This window comes from Lottia gigantea (assembly GCF_000327385.1).
Source record: "Lottia gigantea unplaced genomic scaffold LOTGIsca_145, whole genome shotgun sequence".
Taxonomy (NCBI): domain Eukaryota; kingdom Metazoa; phylum Mollusca; class Gastropoda; family Lottiidae; genus Lottia; species Lottia gigantea.
Window position 1 is genome coordinate 550,751 of NW_008707710.1, and position 18,001 is coordinate 568,751.

Genomic DNA, 18,001 nt, shown 5'->3' on the forward strand with positions numbered 1-18,001 from the left:
CTTTTTGTTGTTTACACATCAATAATAATTTGATGTCTTGCACTATTTTCTACGCTCATTTTTGTATTAATCAATAAAGTAATTATCATTTTCGGATCAAAAAACCACAAAACGAAGGTCTTCTGTAATAAACTATGAGGATATAATGTAGCAGTAGATTATAATGATATGACTGGAGACTACTGCCATGTTTATAATAATAATATAATTACTTATTATGTCCGGCCTATTACATTTCTACTGTTAAATCTATTTATTCTCACTGTGTCCTATTACATTTCCTAACAACTACATTCATTATAGTCATAATACAGCATTAATTAACGAACTTAGTCCTCCTTATATATAGACAATATTATTTTCTCCCTACTAATTCCATACACAATATATAAAAATTCTCAAGAATTGTGAAATAGTAATTAGTAGCCATCTCAGATATATTAGTAGTCATCTTATTCTTATAAAAGTCATTAATATTCGAAACCATGTATGAAATTAAACAATATTAATCTAAATTTTAATTAAAGTGTAATTTCATGACACAGCCTTTTTCAGATCTTGTTTACTGCTGTCATCTCCAAACAGCCGAGAGTGTAAGCAAAACCTACTTTGATTGGTCGAATATTAAACTTTCATCCAATGAAAACTGTGAATAAAATTCACGCTAGAGGTCTTTTCTATTTTCAGGTCCACGCACGACTTGATATGAAATTGTCTCCAAGACGAGGCCCGAAGAGCTAAAGCCCGTTGAGACCAGGGGTTGGGACTGCCGCTCACTATTTCTATATATGTCTTTTCTTTATATCACAGAGTATCTTAAATTGACGAGTCGATTAACAAACTAATATAATTCTGGACACACATAGATTTGAAGGCTCAAATAACAACAGTGCGCTTTGAACACTATTAGTGATTTGCTCAGCTAAAAAAATCCCAGTTTCTGAGATTAAAGTATGATTTGTCAAAAAAATGGCCTACCTGTCCCTTTGACCATTTTGAATAAATATAATACAAAGTTTTTGTTTTTATTTGGCTAAATCTAAAAATGCTTTTATTTTCAGCAATACACACTGAAATATGTTGCAAGATGTTAGACTGCTAGACAATTTAACTTTCATAGTGGACATGAAGTCATCAATGATGAATCACTCAAAATCAATATTAACTTTATTTCTTCCTCAGATTTACAAATTGATCATTTTATTATTCATCTGGTAAATAGAACCAAATAGACAAACTCTATCATAATGGCATTCAGATCCAAAAATCTACAGCATCATCTAGATATCATAAAATAACTTTTAATTCAAGTCCATCAGCATTAAGTTGAATTGATCTAACATTACCTTTTAAAAGTAGTTAAACAATACTACATATAGACATATATAAGGGGTAATAAAATGTTTCACATAAATTCATTGAGCCCTGGCTGCTATTTCCGAAATGTTTGTACCACTAGGATGTCTCAAGTTCTTTACTTATAACACTGGTTCTAGGATATCCTAGCGCCATGATCGATTCGCAAATACTTGGCCAAAGCTGCTGATTTAAGTGGTTTTTTTTTACCTTTCAAGTCCCTCTACAGCAATAATGTTAAAAGTGTGATGATGCTATCATTATCTAAATAATCAACTAGATCATTCTGTCAACTGACATGACCTAACAGACGTGGAACTGGTGTCAGATTAACACAGAAAATGAAAAAAGACAATTTTGCTTTGATATGTTTACTGAGAGGCAAACTTCAATTGTTTTTAAAAATGTTCTGTTATTTTAAACACACATAGATTTAGATAACGTCAAAGCTAATCCTTTACAAACATTTCATCTCAAGTTGAGAAGTCTCAACGCCCAGTTTTTTTTTAACACTTCTCTCAGTATTCGGCTGCTTTGACACCCAAATTTACTTCAGGGAACAAAATTCCCAGACACAAATATCACCTTGCTAACAATTCAACAGCATAACTCACTATGATCATCTCACTTTGGTTCAAAATAAGTAATAAAACATTTCATCCACTGCAGCTTATTAGACGGTTTTCAGGTCTATTTGTGTTAATCAATGGAAAGAGTTTTTAATTTCCTGCAAATGGTTAACTGGTATTTCAATCAGTTTAAAGGGATAGATGTGGCATTTTAGGGGGTTGATTTTAGTCTTGAATATATGTAAATAGTCTTCAGAAGTACTAGAAATGTATGGAAATCACATAATTCCTTTAAAAATACTTCAAACTAGGAATTTTACAAACTATTTCAATATATGTCTTTTCTATATGTCACAGAGTATCTTAAAATGATGAGACGTCATTTTAAAATTCAATCGCAGATAATTCTGGACACACATGGACTTGGAGGCTCAAATTTTGACAGTGAGCTGTGGACACATCCCATTTCTGAGACTAAAGTATGATTGGTCAAAATAAATGGTGCACCTGTCCCTTTAAATTGAAGCCGACACTGTTCACATTAATAAAACTAGAAAACCTCATGTACACTATCAGTTTCCAGGTTAACCTAGATTTATATTAGGTTTTTATATTCAGATGCCATTTAAACCATCCCGACTAAGTTAAGGATGGTAAATCAGGTTTGACAGAATCATACAATCAGTTAAAATCAAAAATGCAACTCTAAATGTGTATTATGCTACTTTCATCTTTCGATGAGTGATTAATTACAGCAAAACAGATTTCAAACATCATTTGATTTTACAATTTTCCATCAATTCCATCTTATGTATAGGCCAAGTTTCCATGTGCCATATCTGGGGGAAGAGTTTAATTCAAATGACAAATGTGCACATAGGCGTATGAGCAGGAACTGAATGGGAGGGGGGGTGGCTGGGGGCCAAAGCAGGACTATGAGCACCGAAGGCACAACACGCTTCTGTCTTTTTTGCCCGAAAAGATAAAAGCTGCCTCCTACACCTAAAAAAAAACTTTTAAAAAGCCATTTTTATCTCCATATATAGAACCAAAGACATTAATTCATTCTAATATTGAGATCCATAAATATCATGCATACGAGTTTGTAAATATAATTTTGTACGTTGGAAATATTCACTTCAGGAACTAGTAATCAGTAAGTAGATCTGATGTTGTTATCTTACGACACATGTAGAGGATTGTCATGCAATGAAATCTCAAGTGCAGAAATGCAGGTGTTTGAAATACCAAACGTGGAAAAAAATGCAAAAAAATAATCAACTAAAGTTAAAAAGTTATTGTTAATAAATGTCATACATACTTATAACTGTCAAATATTTATCCATTAGCCAACTAGAAATAATAGAGCGTGAAATTTTCTCACCTGTGTGGAGTTTCGTGTGCCGTAAAAATGACAGCACATTTGCCTATTGACTCATTTCCGTCACGTGACTAGGGGTGTGGTCTCTTCCTGATAAATACTGCTGACTTGTCAAAAGATACAGTTTTATGTCAAATACTCCAAATCCATCCTTTATAATATTATAGATCTTGAAATTCAATTGCTGTCTAAAATTCATGACTTTCATGGTTTTGGTTAACATTTTAAGTTCGTCCGTACAACCTTTGGTCCCCGTGAAAATAGACTCACCTAGTCTAAAAATAGTTACATTTTACGTCTAGACAACGTAGAAAGGGATATCCCGAAACAAAAATGGCTACAGAAGGATGTGGTGAATGTTGTTATGCTGTTATTAACAATATTCCAGCATTTTATCACTCAGTGGATTTACGAAATTTCTTTTCACAGTCTGTGGAAAGTGGACATTTTCAGTGTTTTCATTTTAGACATCGCTCAGAGAAGCAGACGACAGAAAAAGAAGAAAATTCTAAGGAAACGTCCTTACAAAATGTAAACAAAAGTGAAAGTAGTAAAACAACATGTTGTGTTATAAGACTGACAAGACATAATTTCTATTACCTATGTCAAAAATATAACAATAATAATTGGTTGGATAAGAATGGTGATATTTTATCAACCACCTGTCACATGTCACAAATTCAATTTTCAACAGAGAACAAAGGTGGGTAGATCTGGGCATCATGTCTGACCATTGGCATTGGTGGTCACTAACAGTCACTGTTGTACAGTATGGTTTTTTAAATGTTTAAATGTAAATGTTTTCCCTAAAACAAGGATTACCCCATTATTGATATCAATTGAAAAACTAAGAATGGTTTTTGGTTCCAAAATTGATAAATCTGAACAAATGGGAGGATTTCAAACATTTCTGGATATTTTGAAGTTTTACACTTTTTTCCTTTACATATAAAGAACTAAACGTAAATAATCCAGATTCAGATGTTATAACCTAAATACTTTGATTACTGATTGTGTTTTAATTTTAGATAATCAGAAAGAACTTGAATACAAAACAAAAGTTGAGATGAAAAATATTCCAGAAGATAGAGTGAAGTTTACTGAAAGTGATTTGTTAAAACTACCAGAATTACACCCCCCTCAAATGATGCCACATGGGAACATTGGGACACCCACAAAAACATTTCTGCAGTATATTCAAGAGTGTAGGCTTCCACCAAAAATCATTCAGAAACTTGGTCTCAAATTTCCCAGGACTAAACCTAAGAAATTATTTGGGACAGTTCCTTTTGATTATACTCAAATTTCTAGTCATGGTACTCAGTTTGAAAACACAAATATGGAAACTGAAGATGTTGACGATTTTAATGAAATTCATCATAAAGATTTCTATTGTGATCTGTGTAAGCCTGCAAGTGATGTGAAAAAATCAAATAACCTCAAAATTCAAATAAAACTGTTGAAAAATTCAAAAAGGACTGCATCGTCAACCTCTGAAATTCAGAAAGATGACAGTACTGATAATTCTGACAGAGTTACTTCCCCTCACTCAGGAATCTCTACCCACAACAATCATTCCAATGAGACATCAGTTCCTGATTACCTGAAGATAAGGGCAGAAAAGAAGGCAGAGAAGAGAAGAATCAGACAATTGAAAGAAGAGAGAATAGAAGAAAGCATGATACATAAAAATAGTGAATCAGAAGAGGTAAGTTTACGCACTCATAGACAAGTGTTTCAGTACTGGTATTCATGAAGATTCAGAAGATACATGCCTCATTTCCATTGTGAGAAGGTGAGCGCTGGGGCAAAATGGAGAAAATTTGAGGGTCTGTTTAAAGGAACTTTATGTCTTGTAATATAGTTTAAATGAACACAATTATGTTTATATCTTGCATAAGCTTAAGCTTATTATTTATAATTTTACACAATTTTTGTTCATTACTAACCTTTGGGTCTGGGGATCAACTTGAATTTCAAGCATAAGTCGTCAAAGTAGGTTTTCTTAGTGATGCAAATTGTTGCCGTTATGATGTGCACATATTTTTGACTGTCCACCTTGTAAAATTTCCTTCATTGCACATTGACAAGCATAAAATGAACCAATGAAGAAAACATTTTTGTGTATTAATTAGGATGATGATGGATGTGAAGAGTGGGAGAGACATGAAGCTAATTATGATGACCCCTCTAATAAAGCTAGAAATAAAGAGAGATTATTTGAAGAAAAAATAGAATTAAAATGGGAGAAAGGTGGAAGTGGACTTGTATTTTATACTGATGCTCAGTATTGGAAAAAATTTGAAGGAGGTAAGAACATATTTAAATCAAAAGCAAATGATATTGCATTATTAATTAAAAATACATGGGTTTGATATTGTATTTTTAATAACTTATTTAATTGTATTTAAGATTATATATTAGTTGTTTTAATTTTAGATTTTGATGAACAGTGTGCTGATGATTATATTAGTTGTTTTAATTTTAGATTTTGATGAACAGTGTGCTGATGATTATATGAGTTGTTTTAATTGTAGATTTTGATGAACAGTGTGCTGATGATTATATGAGTTGTTTTAATTGTAGATTTTGATGAACAGTTTGCTGATGATTATATTAGTTGTTTTAATTTTAGATTTTGATGAACAGTGTGCTGATGATTGGGATGTTGATATGAGTTGTTATTATGAAGAAGGGGGTGGTGATAAAGATTCCAAAGATCTAGTTACAATGAGACAAGAAAAACGAAGGAGAAAGGGGATTGAAGCTACAGACCGATATACTGTTGGGAGATTTCAAAATAAAATCAGTCAGGACACAGAATCAAACAGTAAAATTGGTAGATTTGAGAAACATACAAAGGGTTTTGGAAGAAAGATCATGGAAAAGCAAGGATGGAGTGATGGTAACAAACTTGGGTCATCTTCTTCAACTGGCTTAGTTGAAGCCTTAGAAAACGATGGTCAGAATCCTCAAGATAAAAAGGGCTTTGGGTGAGTTCAGTTGTCTTTTATTTAAATCATATCAATTGCACTTAATGTGTGCTTTTAATCTGACTAATTTCTCTGTTCCTTTTTTAGGGAAACAAATATAACATATGAAAGCTGTTAGTTAACAAATATAACATGTGAAAGCTGTTATTTAACAAATATAACATGTGAGAGCTGCTAGTTAACAAATATAACATGTGAAAGCTGTTAATTAACAAATATAACATGTGAAAGCTGTTAATTAACAAATATAACATGTGAAAGCTGTTAGTTAACAATTACAACATGTGAAAGCTGCTAGTTACAAAATATATAAACATTTGAAAATTGTTAGTTAACAGCTACCACAACTACCAAAGCATACTGCATGGGAAAGTGTTACAAAAAACAAATATAACATGTCCTGGCTGTTGTTTACAAACTACGTGTGAAAGTATTTGGTAAACAAATTATCATATCATATTATAAGTTAACACACTTAACATATGAAAATGGTTTGTGAACAAACAAAACAACATGTGGAAGCAAAGGGTTTACAAATATAACATGTGAAATCTGTTTGTTAACAAACATAACATTTGAAAGTGATCTGAACAAACATAAATTTAGTAAGTTTTGGTTGTTTACCAACAATATGTGAGAACATTTGGTTGCCAATTGTAACATATTGAAACACAATTATTTTTGTATGTTCTTACTTGAAGATATTGTGTTTACCTAATTATGTCAATATATTAAAATGATTTAAGGCTTGAAGAACACAACACAACTCGGCTTCACTATATATGCAAGATATAAGAATCTTATCTATTTTGTCTTTACAGTTATTACGGAGAAAAGCTTCAGAGATTCCAGCCGTCAGTTAGAAAAATACCAAAAATAGAGAAAAATGAACATTTAATAACTACTGTTTATGATAATCCTGCAGTGACAGATCCTGATGAGCCTTTACTGCGGCGTAATGAACCTTACATAATCAAACATAGACCTAGTGTCGGCCATATTGAATTTCTTAAAGGCATAGATTCTTGATAAAAGTGTAATCCAGGATCTAGAAGACAGCCTTATTACATGATGCAATAATGTTCTATTTTAGATCTTGAACCATACAACTGGATAGTTTTATAATCCATAAAAAGTGAGGTCCTGTGATTTTGAATCATGATCCCATTTGAAAGGGCTTTTAATTTTTTTTTAGTGACACTTCTTTTTTTTTAATTCAAAACATTATTCTGAAGAGACAAATAGATTAACATTGATTGTTGAGACTTGAGGAATGCTCAGGAATATTTCATTTTTAATATATATAATACAATTAAAAAAAAACAAATAATAATTAATAATATTTTGTATACTTGGATTACCTGTCCAAAAACTGTCTGGCAAATAGAGCCATATCAACAGCCCTGATTTATAGCATTCATGTCGACAATGGTTAAGTTTTAGCAAGAGAGCAGAATAACTTTGTTACCTTGGTTATTGGTAACACAAAAATGAAGTATTTCAGATCATTTTTGAAGTTATCGCACACATTCACTCTCATCTCAACACTAACAATAAAAGATAATATACCACAGTCGACTATTCAAAATGATGCCTTTTTCTTTTTCCGCAAAAGATTTGTTAAAAATCTATCGAAGCGGGACAGTGTCTCGTCTTGTTTTTGGAGTAAATTCTGTTGATGGAATATATTTTCTCTTTGAATGTCAACAAATTCTTTAAGGAACGAGCACACATCTTGATTGTTAGACCCACCTAATTTTTCACGTTTCCTCTTGTGACATGTATGAATACAATTACAGGAAGGCGTCACGATTTCTTCTTCACTCAAACATTCATCATCTAATTCACTTGCTGAATCAAGTTCATCATCAACACTAGTATCAGCTAATTGTCTTTTAGCTTTCTTGTTACTCCTTCTTAATGCCATAGAAGATGATGACATGGCATCAGAATGGCGTACCTTGGAATATCTGGGTGTATTATTCCCTGAATGAAATAACAGGTTAAATTCATCAATATACTGAAAAGATTCAACTTTTCCATCCATATAAGCTGTATAACTGCGTTTTAAAGATTTCCATTTGTTAGCAGCTTGGTTGGGTGTCACTTCACCTCCACTTGAAACTATTTGTCCTGCTATTCTCTGCCAAAGATCTACATGCACCTTTTTCTGTTGGAACTCTTCATCCATATCAATTCTTAATTTTACCAATTCATCTGCTTCAGCTTTCTTCCATATTTTTGGTTCTCGATCTCCTACAAAAGGGCCAAATTCATGAAACCTGAAATTTGTTAAATTTTATGTAAAAAATATCGAATATTGATTAATCTTATAACTTGAAGGTTAAGAAAGGCTAATTTTATCATTTACTAACCCTTAGATGAATAAAGTGGTACTGTAGAAAATGATATAGTGGTACTAAAGGAAATGACAACTTACCAGCAGATGAATAATGGTGTAACTGTACTTAAAACATGCTAACTTACACAGCGATAAATAAAGGTGTAACTCTCCTATTTAAATGGTAACTTACCAGCAGATGAATAAAGTGGCACTGTAGAAAATGATAATTTACCAGCAGAGGTGTAAAGCTGCACTGAAGAAAATGATAATTTACCAGCAAATGGATAAGCGACACTGTAGAAAATGATAACTTACCAGCAGATGCATAAAGCGGCATTGTAGAAAATGATAATTACCAGCAGATGCATAAAGCAGCACTGTAGAAAATGAGAACTTACCAGCAGATCCATAAATCGGCACTGTAGAAAATGAGAACTTACCAGCAGATCCATAAAGCAACACTGTAGAAAATGATAACTTACCAACAGATGAATAAAGCGGTACTGTAGAAAATGATAACTTACCGACAGATGAATAAAGCGGTACTGTAGAAAATGAGAAAGATTTAGGTGGAACTATTGTTGAACTGATTTCTCCAGTTTTAAGTTTCTCCATAAAACCTGTTCTATAACTTTCATCTGAAGAAAAGTATTTTTTTGTCAATTCAATGTCAAGAAAATTACCAATTTTTGTCATTTAATTTTGCTGTTCTCATGAAAAATGAAGTTGAATATAACTTTAAGTTGGGATCCCTTATTTCCATTTATTTACATATATATTCCATTATTGGAATAATATTATATCAATTGAAAGTATATGTTTTCTAATGATTGCGATAAATACCAGTTTGTCTCAAAAGTCAATAATTAACTCGTAATTAGCTAAATACAAAGGTATTCTATAATCAGTCACTTGAAGATTATCCAACCTCACACTTTCAATAAGGGACTTTGACTTTCTAGTCAATCCAAATTGAAATATAGCATTTAAATACAACAAAATACATTGATGGTACAATCACAAACATCATAAATATTAATCTACAAAATATAGTATGAAATAGGACATCCCTTAAGGTGCTCTCACCAAAGTGATCAATGGTTACCAACAGAGTTATGAACACAAATCACTACTCAATCGAAACTCAATAAATTCAAGGCAACAAATTTAAGAAAATATAATTAAATCTCCAACCATTCTGAAGATCCAGAGTCAGGTATCCCCTCCTAGTGTCTGAGCGAAGTTTGAGTTGAAATTTCTATGTGGGAGATGTATTTCTTTTCAAAGTAAAGTTACAACAGATAAAGACATTCGAAGATTATCAGTACTATTTTGACTTTGATATTCCAATTCTCTTGAAAAATATCGAAAAAATTCAAAAATTGATTTGCTCAGACAATAGCATGTAAATAAACTACTATATGGATATACTACTCCTCTTTAATTTGGACAACGTTTCGATTCGCATACAGGAATCTTTTCCAAGCAATTCTAAATGTCATTCAAGAATAGCATGTAAGTTCTCAAAAGTCTATAATTATTGGAATACAATATTTAAATGGATATGTGCTAACCTGACTGTATGTGGGCTATCTCACTCTCTGTAACTTTACAACTATAATTTTTACCATCAGAATCTGTTAACTGTATTTCAACATTAGTACCCTCTGCTTTGACAGGTGTAGCTCCCTCTGATGAATTTGGAGAGTCCATTTCCTCTAATACTATAAAACAAAGACACAATTCTGTTTCTAAATTTCTATATATAAAGGCGCATTTTTTTGAAAGTTATATGAATACCATACGCAAATATCTGAAGAAATGTGTCAATTAAAAGGGACAGTATGCAACATTTTGATTATTAAAAAACATTGCATATTATACCTGAGAATATTTCTAAAATTGCTATATTTTACATCTATGTATCTACGTTTTCAACAAATTGCTATTTTTTTTTTACATCTATTTCTACTGTTATCATTAACATCTTAAAAAAACGTTGTAAAGTTCGACTTTAGCCAATGTTCAACTTTAGTCAAGGTAAGAGCGCTGCATATGGCCCATAGTAATAAGTAGTATATTTTAGAAATATTTTCCGGTATGATATACAATGTTTTTGATAGTAAAATTTTTGACTACAGGCCCTTTAAATAGAAGATTGAAATATAAATTTTGCTATATTTATTGATTAAAGGAATATTGTGGTTAATGATGCGAAATTACTTTTCGAGGATAACTGTTTATATGCATTTTTGAGTAAAATCTCGACCTACAAAAAAGCGGAATGTCCCTTTAAGACAATCATTAGAAACTTGATTCTTGAAGGGTCTTTTTTTTTTCCAACTTTGGAGCAAATTTGTTTTTCTTATTAGTGTTAGGGTGTATTGAGACGAGTACATTAGTGTTATCATTATCCGTCATCGTGTTGTTGTTGTGTTTCACTTTTCAGGCCCGAATGCATCCACATATTAGTATCGAACGCAATGTTGACCCAGATCTCAACACGGGCAACTCGCTTCGGGATAAATTCGACACTAGTACAGACTAATCTCATGATATGTAAGATGAAATATAAAAGACGATACAACATTCATAAAAATTATTCATTACTTACATAAGCTATATGTTATCAATACTAAACACGGAAATCTTCGAGAAAGTCTGATTTCAGTCTGCTCAGATCAAATCGGCCATTGTTCACGTGGTGTAGCGTCGTTCGAGAGATAACTCGTTTTTCTTTACACAGGTAATATAGCTTCAGTCCACATCGAAATAATGAAGTTAAACCATATCGTAAACATGTCTTATAAAAAATGAAGAAAACTTTAGACATTGATCTAGAGCAAAATACATCCCGTGGAAAAACAAGTGACATGCTGTCCATACCTGTCGGATCCACTGATCTATATTATATAGCTCAGTGGTCGGACCAAGACTCTAGTCTCGACCTATACCAGCCTCGAAAAGGGCTATCCAACTGTTGAAAGCTCGGAGCACCCGTTAGGCTACACTTTGAACATGCTTCAATGTTTCCTTTTAACAAAAAAAAAATCAAAAACTTTATCACAGCTCGGCTCTCAACTTTCTCATTTTCTGGATTCGCCCCCTCCCACCTTTTTGTTGTTTGTTTTTTGTTTGAAAGTCTTTATCTGGACGACAACCTCAGCTAGACCCTATTGGCTTTGGATATTTGAAACGCAGTAGAAAGTTGCACTATGATTATTGCTCTATATCCGATAATTAATAGTTGGTGGGCCAAAAAAATTAACATGTGCAACTCTCGTACCAAAATCGGTGAAAAAAATGTCCGATCATGAAAATCGATAAGTCTTTTCACAAATCACTAACGAAAAAAATCCGTCAAATTGTAGTTTGCAGATTTACCACGATAAATATGTGAAAATAGACAAACGAAAATCATGGCATTATACGCTCTAACTTAGTGTGTGAGAAAAAACACGTAACCTTCCAATTAAGCAAGGCTTGCCGATCCTTTGCGAGGAAATCAATCACCTCGTAGGGCAAAATTTTTCGGAATTTTTTCCGAAATTGATACTGCTCAAATTGATACTGTGGTCACCATTATCGCCAATGATCCCATCACAAAGTTTGATTTGACCCTAAATATTTCGTTGCATTCGCAGATATTTATTTTCTAAAGGTCCGTTTATCTTGTGTGTCCTTTGCGATCTACTATAAAAACTATTGTTCAATATCTCATCCGAGTAGCCAACCGAGTCGTGGTGGATGGCAACGCATTATGGTCTCATAGGTTGGGGTATGAGAGCCACTGTTTAATAGTTCGTAATTTTACATAAACTTTTTCAGGCGTGTCCGTCACGTTTGACGTCTAACTTATTCTCATTCGTCTTCAGATCGCAAATGGTCGCAGTTCGGTGTGACGGGAATACAACATGCTTATCGTATATAATGGGAGGTAACTCGAAATACCATTAACAACAATAGACTACACTTAATTATTTAATTATTCCTTTTCCTCCCATCGCTAAGAATGTTGGTTAGTAGCCTACTTTTCTCATTCTAAAAGAAGTGATGCGGGATCACAGATCTGGTCATAAATGCTCGTCATAACGGGATATCGGCACGTTTAGGGCCAGGCATAACATTGCTTTTTTACGGGCAACAATATTGAAAGATCAAACTAAAACTTACACCAGGGGACATGTGTTCTTGTTGAGGACAAGCTTGCCAAACCATAACAAATATGAACAAATTATAAACAGATTTACATAAAAACAAATACATTCAAATATATACATGTAGTATACTGATTCCAAAATATATAATATGTCGATTTACCAGTGCACCATCGATCGCTGTCCCACGCACAACACTTTATTTATGTAAGTGCGTAAAACTGCGTCCAGTGGAACACGGAATTCATAAATCTTTCAACCACTTTTTAAACATTTAAACAACATGCAGATTGTCAATAAAACAACAAAATAACTTTTCAACAACACTTTACGAACGAGAAATAAAACTGCCACATAATATGTATGTATCTAAGATGTTTGGGGATTATTATAAAGAGAGAGAGGAAATCCAACCCATATTCTTTGATATTTCGTTAGATATATTTATTGCAGTCGAGGTCTTGAGTATAGATTTTGCTAAAAGTCCTTACAATTGCATACAAATTCGCGATTTCAAGCTAAAAGGTTTAGCAAAATGAGGAAGCGCCTGATATTGAATTTATTTGCAGTAGGTTGAGTTTCTTTTTGATTCGGGTAGCAAATATGCAAAGTGAAAAACGGTCTCGGATACCAACATATTTAATACTTCATCAATGGTTTTCGAGTGAATTTTGAAAAACTTAACTGAAATTAGAAACAAATAACTCTATTCAGTCGAAATTTCAATCGAATATTTGAAACTTTACTTCGCAAAGCTTAAAATTTCAATAGAAAGTTCAATGTTACAATCCCAAGTGGACATTTTTGCCAATTCAAGGGCAATAACCGTTTATTGAAGGAGCGTAAAATATTACTCATCTCAACAACATATACCAATTATACCAATATTCATTAAAACAATTAAAACAATTTTTGACACAATGGTAATAAGATGAACACAGTTTGTGAAAGTTGGAACTTCGTTGGATTGTACTTTAGCGAATACAGCATTTCAGAGTCCCCGACAGAAAGTCTGTAAACAATAAGCCAAAATGTTTGCAAATGTTTCCGTTATAGGTGGCTATTACAGGCAGGTAGAAGCTCGTTTAATAGCTTGACATTGTTAAAATGACTAAGTCTTATTACTAAACCTCTGGTCTTGATTGCATGTAGCCTTGGTGTTGCTGGATGGAAAGTGGTGACTATAATATAAACGCTTAAATACAGATGTAAGCGTGTAAGAACACTTTTGTCAGTATACCTTGTAGGAACGAATGCAGTATACAATATTGTTCGTATCTTGGTACTAAATTAAACTGACAAGATTTAATATCTCAGACAAAGCCTTACAAATATTGCTATTTCAAAATAATACCTACTGTGACCAGACGTTTTGACTCACAGCTAATATCTAAATAATGAATGTCTTTTTATCATTTACTAACATCGCGCTCTGGGAAATTTATGATAATTTTATTCCTTCCATCATTCATATAGAAAATCCCCTTCTGCATCTAAGATCACGCATAATAAGCGTTTGCATAAATGCAAAGTTTAGAAAGGATCTAAAACAAAAAGTAAAAATCAAAAACATTGCTCTTCAAAATGAATTATTTACAAATTTATGCTTTACATGTATTTCAGGAGCAGTTTTTTTTTTATAAGAAAATGATAGCAACTGGGTGTGTAATAAATTTACTATTATTATTATTATCATTATATGAAGTTCGCTTACCTCAATGTCTCAATGCACAAGAATAATGATTTAAATATCTTGCATTGGACTTCGTTCTTGGGTGATAATAAAAATTTGAGCTAAAATCCAACGCCAAAGGAAGGGAAATAACTCGTTCATTTTTGAGAGAAACGTTAAACACCAAAAGGACAAGATCGTATGTTGAATATTTTGTCGATGTCCCACTAGCTTGTTTACGAGTTAAAACTCGAACGCGTTTCATAAAAGTTAAATAGAATTATGCAGCAATATCAAACGAGAATTGTATACCTTCTATAGCGTAAATAAAATGAAAATAATTAGAGCAAATATTTTTTATATTTCGATTCATTGGTTATTTTTCAAATTTTGTCAAATATTAGAGAGTTGGACCTAAATGTTGACGGACAATATTATGGACAGAAGAACTGATGGACAGTAGGGCTAAGGAAATAAACGCCACCTGATTCATTTTGACTATGAAGATAAAAGCAAAACTTAGAAAAATGAATTTTAAGTTGACACTTGTGGAGCATATGACATACACAAAAAGATACCAAAAAGTGAAAAAGCGAAATATTGTGACACCCTCTAGGGTGGACACATTTTATAAACCAAAATATACCAACTAATATCGCTTATTTGCGATGGGATCTGTGCCAGATGTAAAGGAGTCCGACTGACATCTGCTAAGAGATTATGTGACACAATGTCCGACTTCGATGCCTTCAACTTGATCTGATTTCGGCTATCAAATTTTTCAACCGTCTAATTGTATTTATAACAATAAGAAGCAAACCACTGAATGATAAAACAAGTGGTTGCCTAGCAAGATACGCCCACTTTCCTCATACATTTTCAGTATATCAAGGGCAGTCACCCTTGATCGGTGTCAAATCTACCAAAAATCTAATTTGTGCAAGATATTGTTGATTTAAACAAAGACACATTATTTAATAAAATTCTGACATAATCTGTCACCATTTTCGATGAGTTTTTACTAAGTCATGGGCAATAACTCAAATTCTGTTGATCGAAAAATTGTCAAATTCAATCTTGACTAAGATCTCATCATTGTAAATGATCATACCAACTTTCATTTCAATCGGATGAAAACTGTACTCTCTATTGTGTTCACAAACAAATTTTGACGCGTTTTTCATAAATCAAGGGCAATAACTCAAAAACTGTTCATCAAACATGTCCAAGATCTCAAAGATATCAAGATATAAATGATCACACCAAATTTCATTCAAATCAGATGAAAACTGTAGTCTCTATCGCGTTCACAAGCCAATTGTGGACCAACGGACCGACGGACGGACATGGATGACGACAATATACGTCCACATTATAATGGGTCTTCTAAATACAAGCGCATCTTGTATTGTTAAGCATAACTGTTGAAAACTTTGTAATGTCGGCATAAAAGATGATACCGGAAGTGATTGTACGCACAACTTTACTTGGCCACATCAGCATTCGAAACAATACAGACGTTTCCGTGTTTACAAATTAATTCAAGCCTTAATAAACACAATAAAACCTATGATTATATAAAAACACACAAAGAGATCTTCACAAGAACGATCTAGAACTAGTCTACTATGAACCTACACATTGTTTTGTTTTATTTCAGACTGGATGTTAACATCTATTATAAATAATAAAATGAAAAACATTAGCTTACCTGTAATTCTAGCTTCAAAGTTGCTAACACTGTTAGGTGCTGAACAAGATTTGTCTGAACTAGGCACACTCCACGAAACATCCGAGGCTGTCTTACAAGTCATCTTGTGTGTCCGAAGGATCTCAAGGTAGCTGTGTTATATATTCGCCTCTTCACCGTATTTACCTTCTAATTCAATAAACTTTCGCAATATCCAGTTAAGTTTGAAACTTAATCGAGAGGCTTCTGAATTTACGTCAATGTGAAAATTTTACTGTTACCTCGACTTCTAAATAGTAGTAAAATATTCTTTACTTTTCTTTCACCAAACACGTGGCTTTTTTATTTCGCGCCAACAAATTTTACCGTCGTCATATTGGCACGCGCTATTACGTCATGAGAGAGGTCTCGGGAGGTCAGAGTTACCATTGAGATCTATTTTTAAACCATGGTTCAATACTAGATCTTTCTGAGTTTAGGTTTTAACGTAAATAGTATGTCGTATAGCTTGTATTGATTGGAGACCCGTAATTTGTAGTCAGTTGGTATAGTATTATGAAAATAGCCACACTCTTGTCTCGCAGAGTCCGTTATCGCCTAGGTGACGTGAGCTATCGAAATATCGGGGTTTCATCCCCATTCACTACAAGGTTCATTTCTTTGGAAATTATCGAAATATACTTGAAATGACGTTTTCGATGACGTCCGCGCTGAACATAAATTATGACTTCAAACATTTCACATTTATCGTATCAAATTTTATGTTAAAACTCAGATTTCATAATTAATTCAATAAATAAAGAAGAAAGCCTGTTAATTAGCATATAATCAGCGATAAAGATGCAAAATTGATTAATTAAAGCAAGTCTACGATTATTTGTTGAAATATCTCAATTGTCAAGGCAACAGAAACATACGTCAGAACCATGTCCATGAGAAAATAAGAGGTAGATGGCTTTTTGATATGTTCAAATTACTCTGAAATGTTTAGCATCATTAAGCATGAATCTGTTATTTATTCTTTGTATGTTGACTTACCGATCGCTTTTCGAACAAAGAGCCAGTTGTGAACCCAAAGGCACCTATAATGCATTCGACATTTGTATTCATCTCATTTTAAAACATTTGTATTTGATATAGGCCTAAAGCCAAATCCAAAAAATTAATAATAATAATAATAATAATAATAGCGGTAATCTTCGTTTGACAAGGGTTTTTGCCATCAGTCACAAATTCAAAATAACTTTATATATCTATTTGGAGACTTTATAGTGGTGACAATTTCACAGTCTGATCATCAAAAAGGCAGTTTCATAATATAGGCTAACACAGACTCATTACAGACACCCCTTGCTCTTTCTGACTCTTAAGTTCTTCTCGACGAATCTGGTCCTACTAGTTCCCCAGACGTCAAATACTGATGGAATATCGGCCATAAAATGTCACCTTTTGGGAGTTCCTATTGAGAATTTTCATCATGTTAAAAGCCAGATTCGCATAAACTTTGGTGTCTATACAAAGCTGAATGAGTCATGACACATTGCCGAATGTTCTACAATGTGCTTATGTCCCACACGATGTCTGTTCATTGGCGGAGACACCCCCCCTTTCTCTACAATTAGGCGTTTATTTTACGCAAATCCGTACAATAGTTCTTTAAAAGCTTTCAAAAAGCATAACGAACTTTAAAGCCTTACGTAAGCAAAAACATTTTCGACCTACAAAAAAAACGGAAAGTCCCTTTAAATTCGCACTAACGTTTGCCGGTATGCTTAAAGTAGTACCAATTATTGGAAACCAGGGCGTAACATACCATCAGTCTATGTGTTCGTTTGCAAA

General features: G+C 33.0%; 1 protein-coding gene across 1 annotated transcript; it reads left to right on the forward strand.

The window, feature by feature from the left end:
* Nucleotides 1-3,636: 3,636 nt before the first annotated feature.
* LOTGIDRAFT_207744 (hypothetical protein) lies at nucleotides 3,637-8,161 on the forward strand (the record flags this gene model as incomplete). The annotated part of the gene is made up of 6 exons (XM_009050140.1): nucleotides 3,637-4,009; nucleotides 4,335-4,660; nucleotides 5,442-5,616; nucleotides 5,942-6,090; nucleotides 6,121-6,299; nucleotides 7,121-8,161. The coding sequence occupies 6 exons, from the start codon at nucleotides 3,640-3,642 to the stop codon at nucleotides 7,326-7,328; spliced, it is 1,407 nt and encodes a 468-aa protein (XP_009048388.1). The 3' UTR covers nucleotides 7,329-8,161.
* Between the last annotated feature and the right edge of the window lie 9,840 nt (nucleotides 8,162-18,001).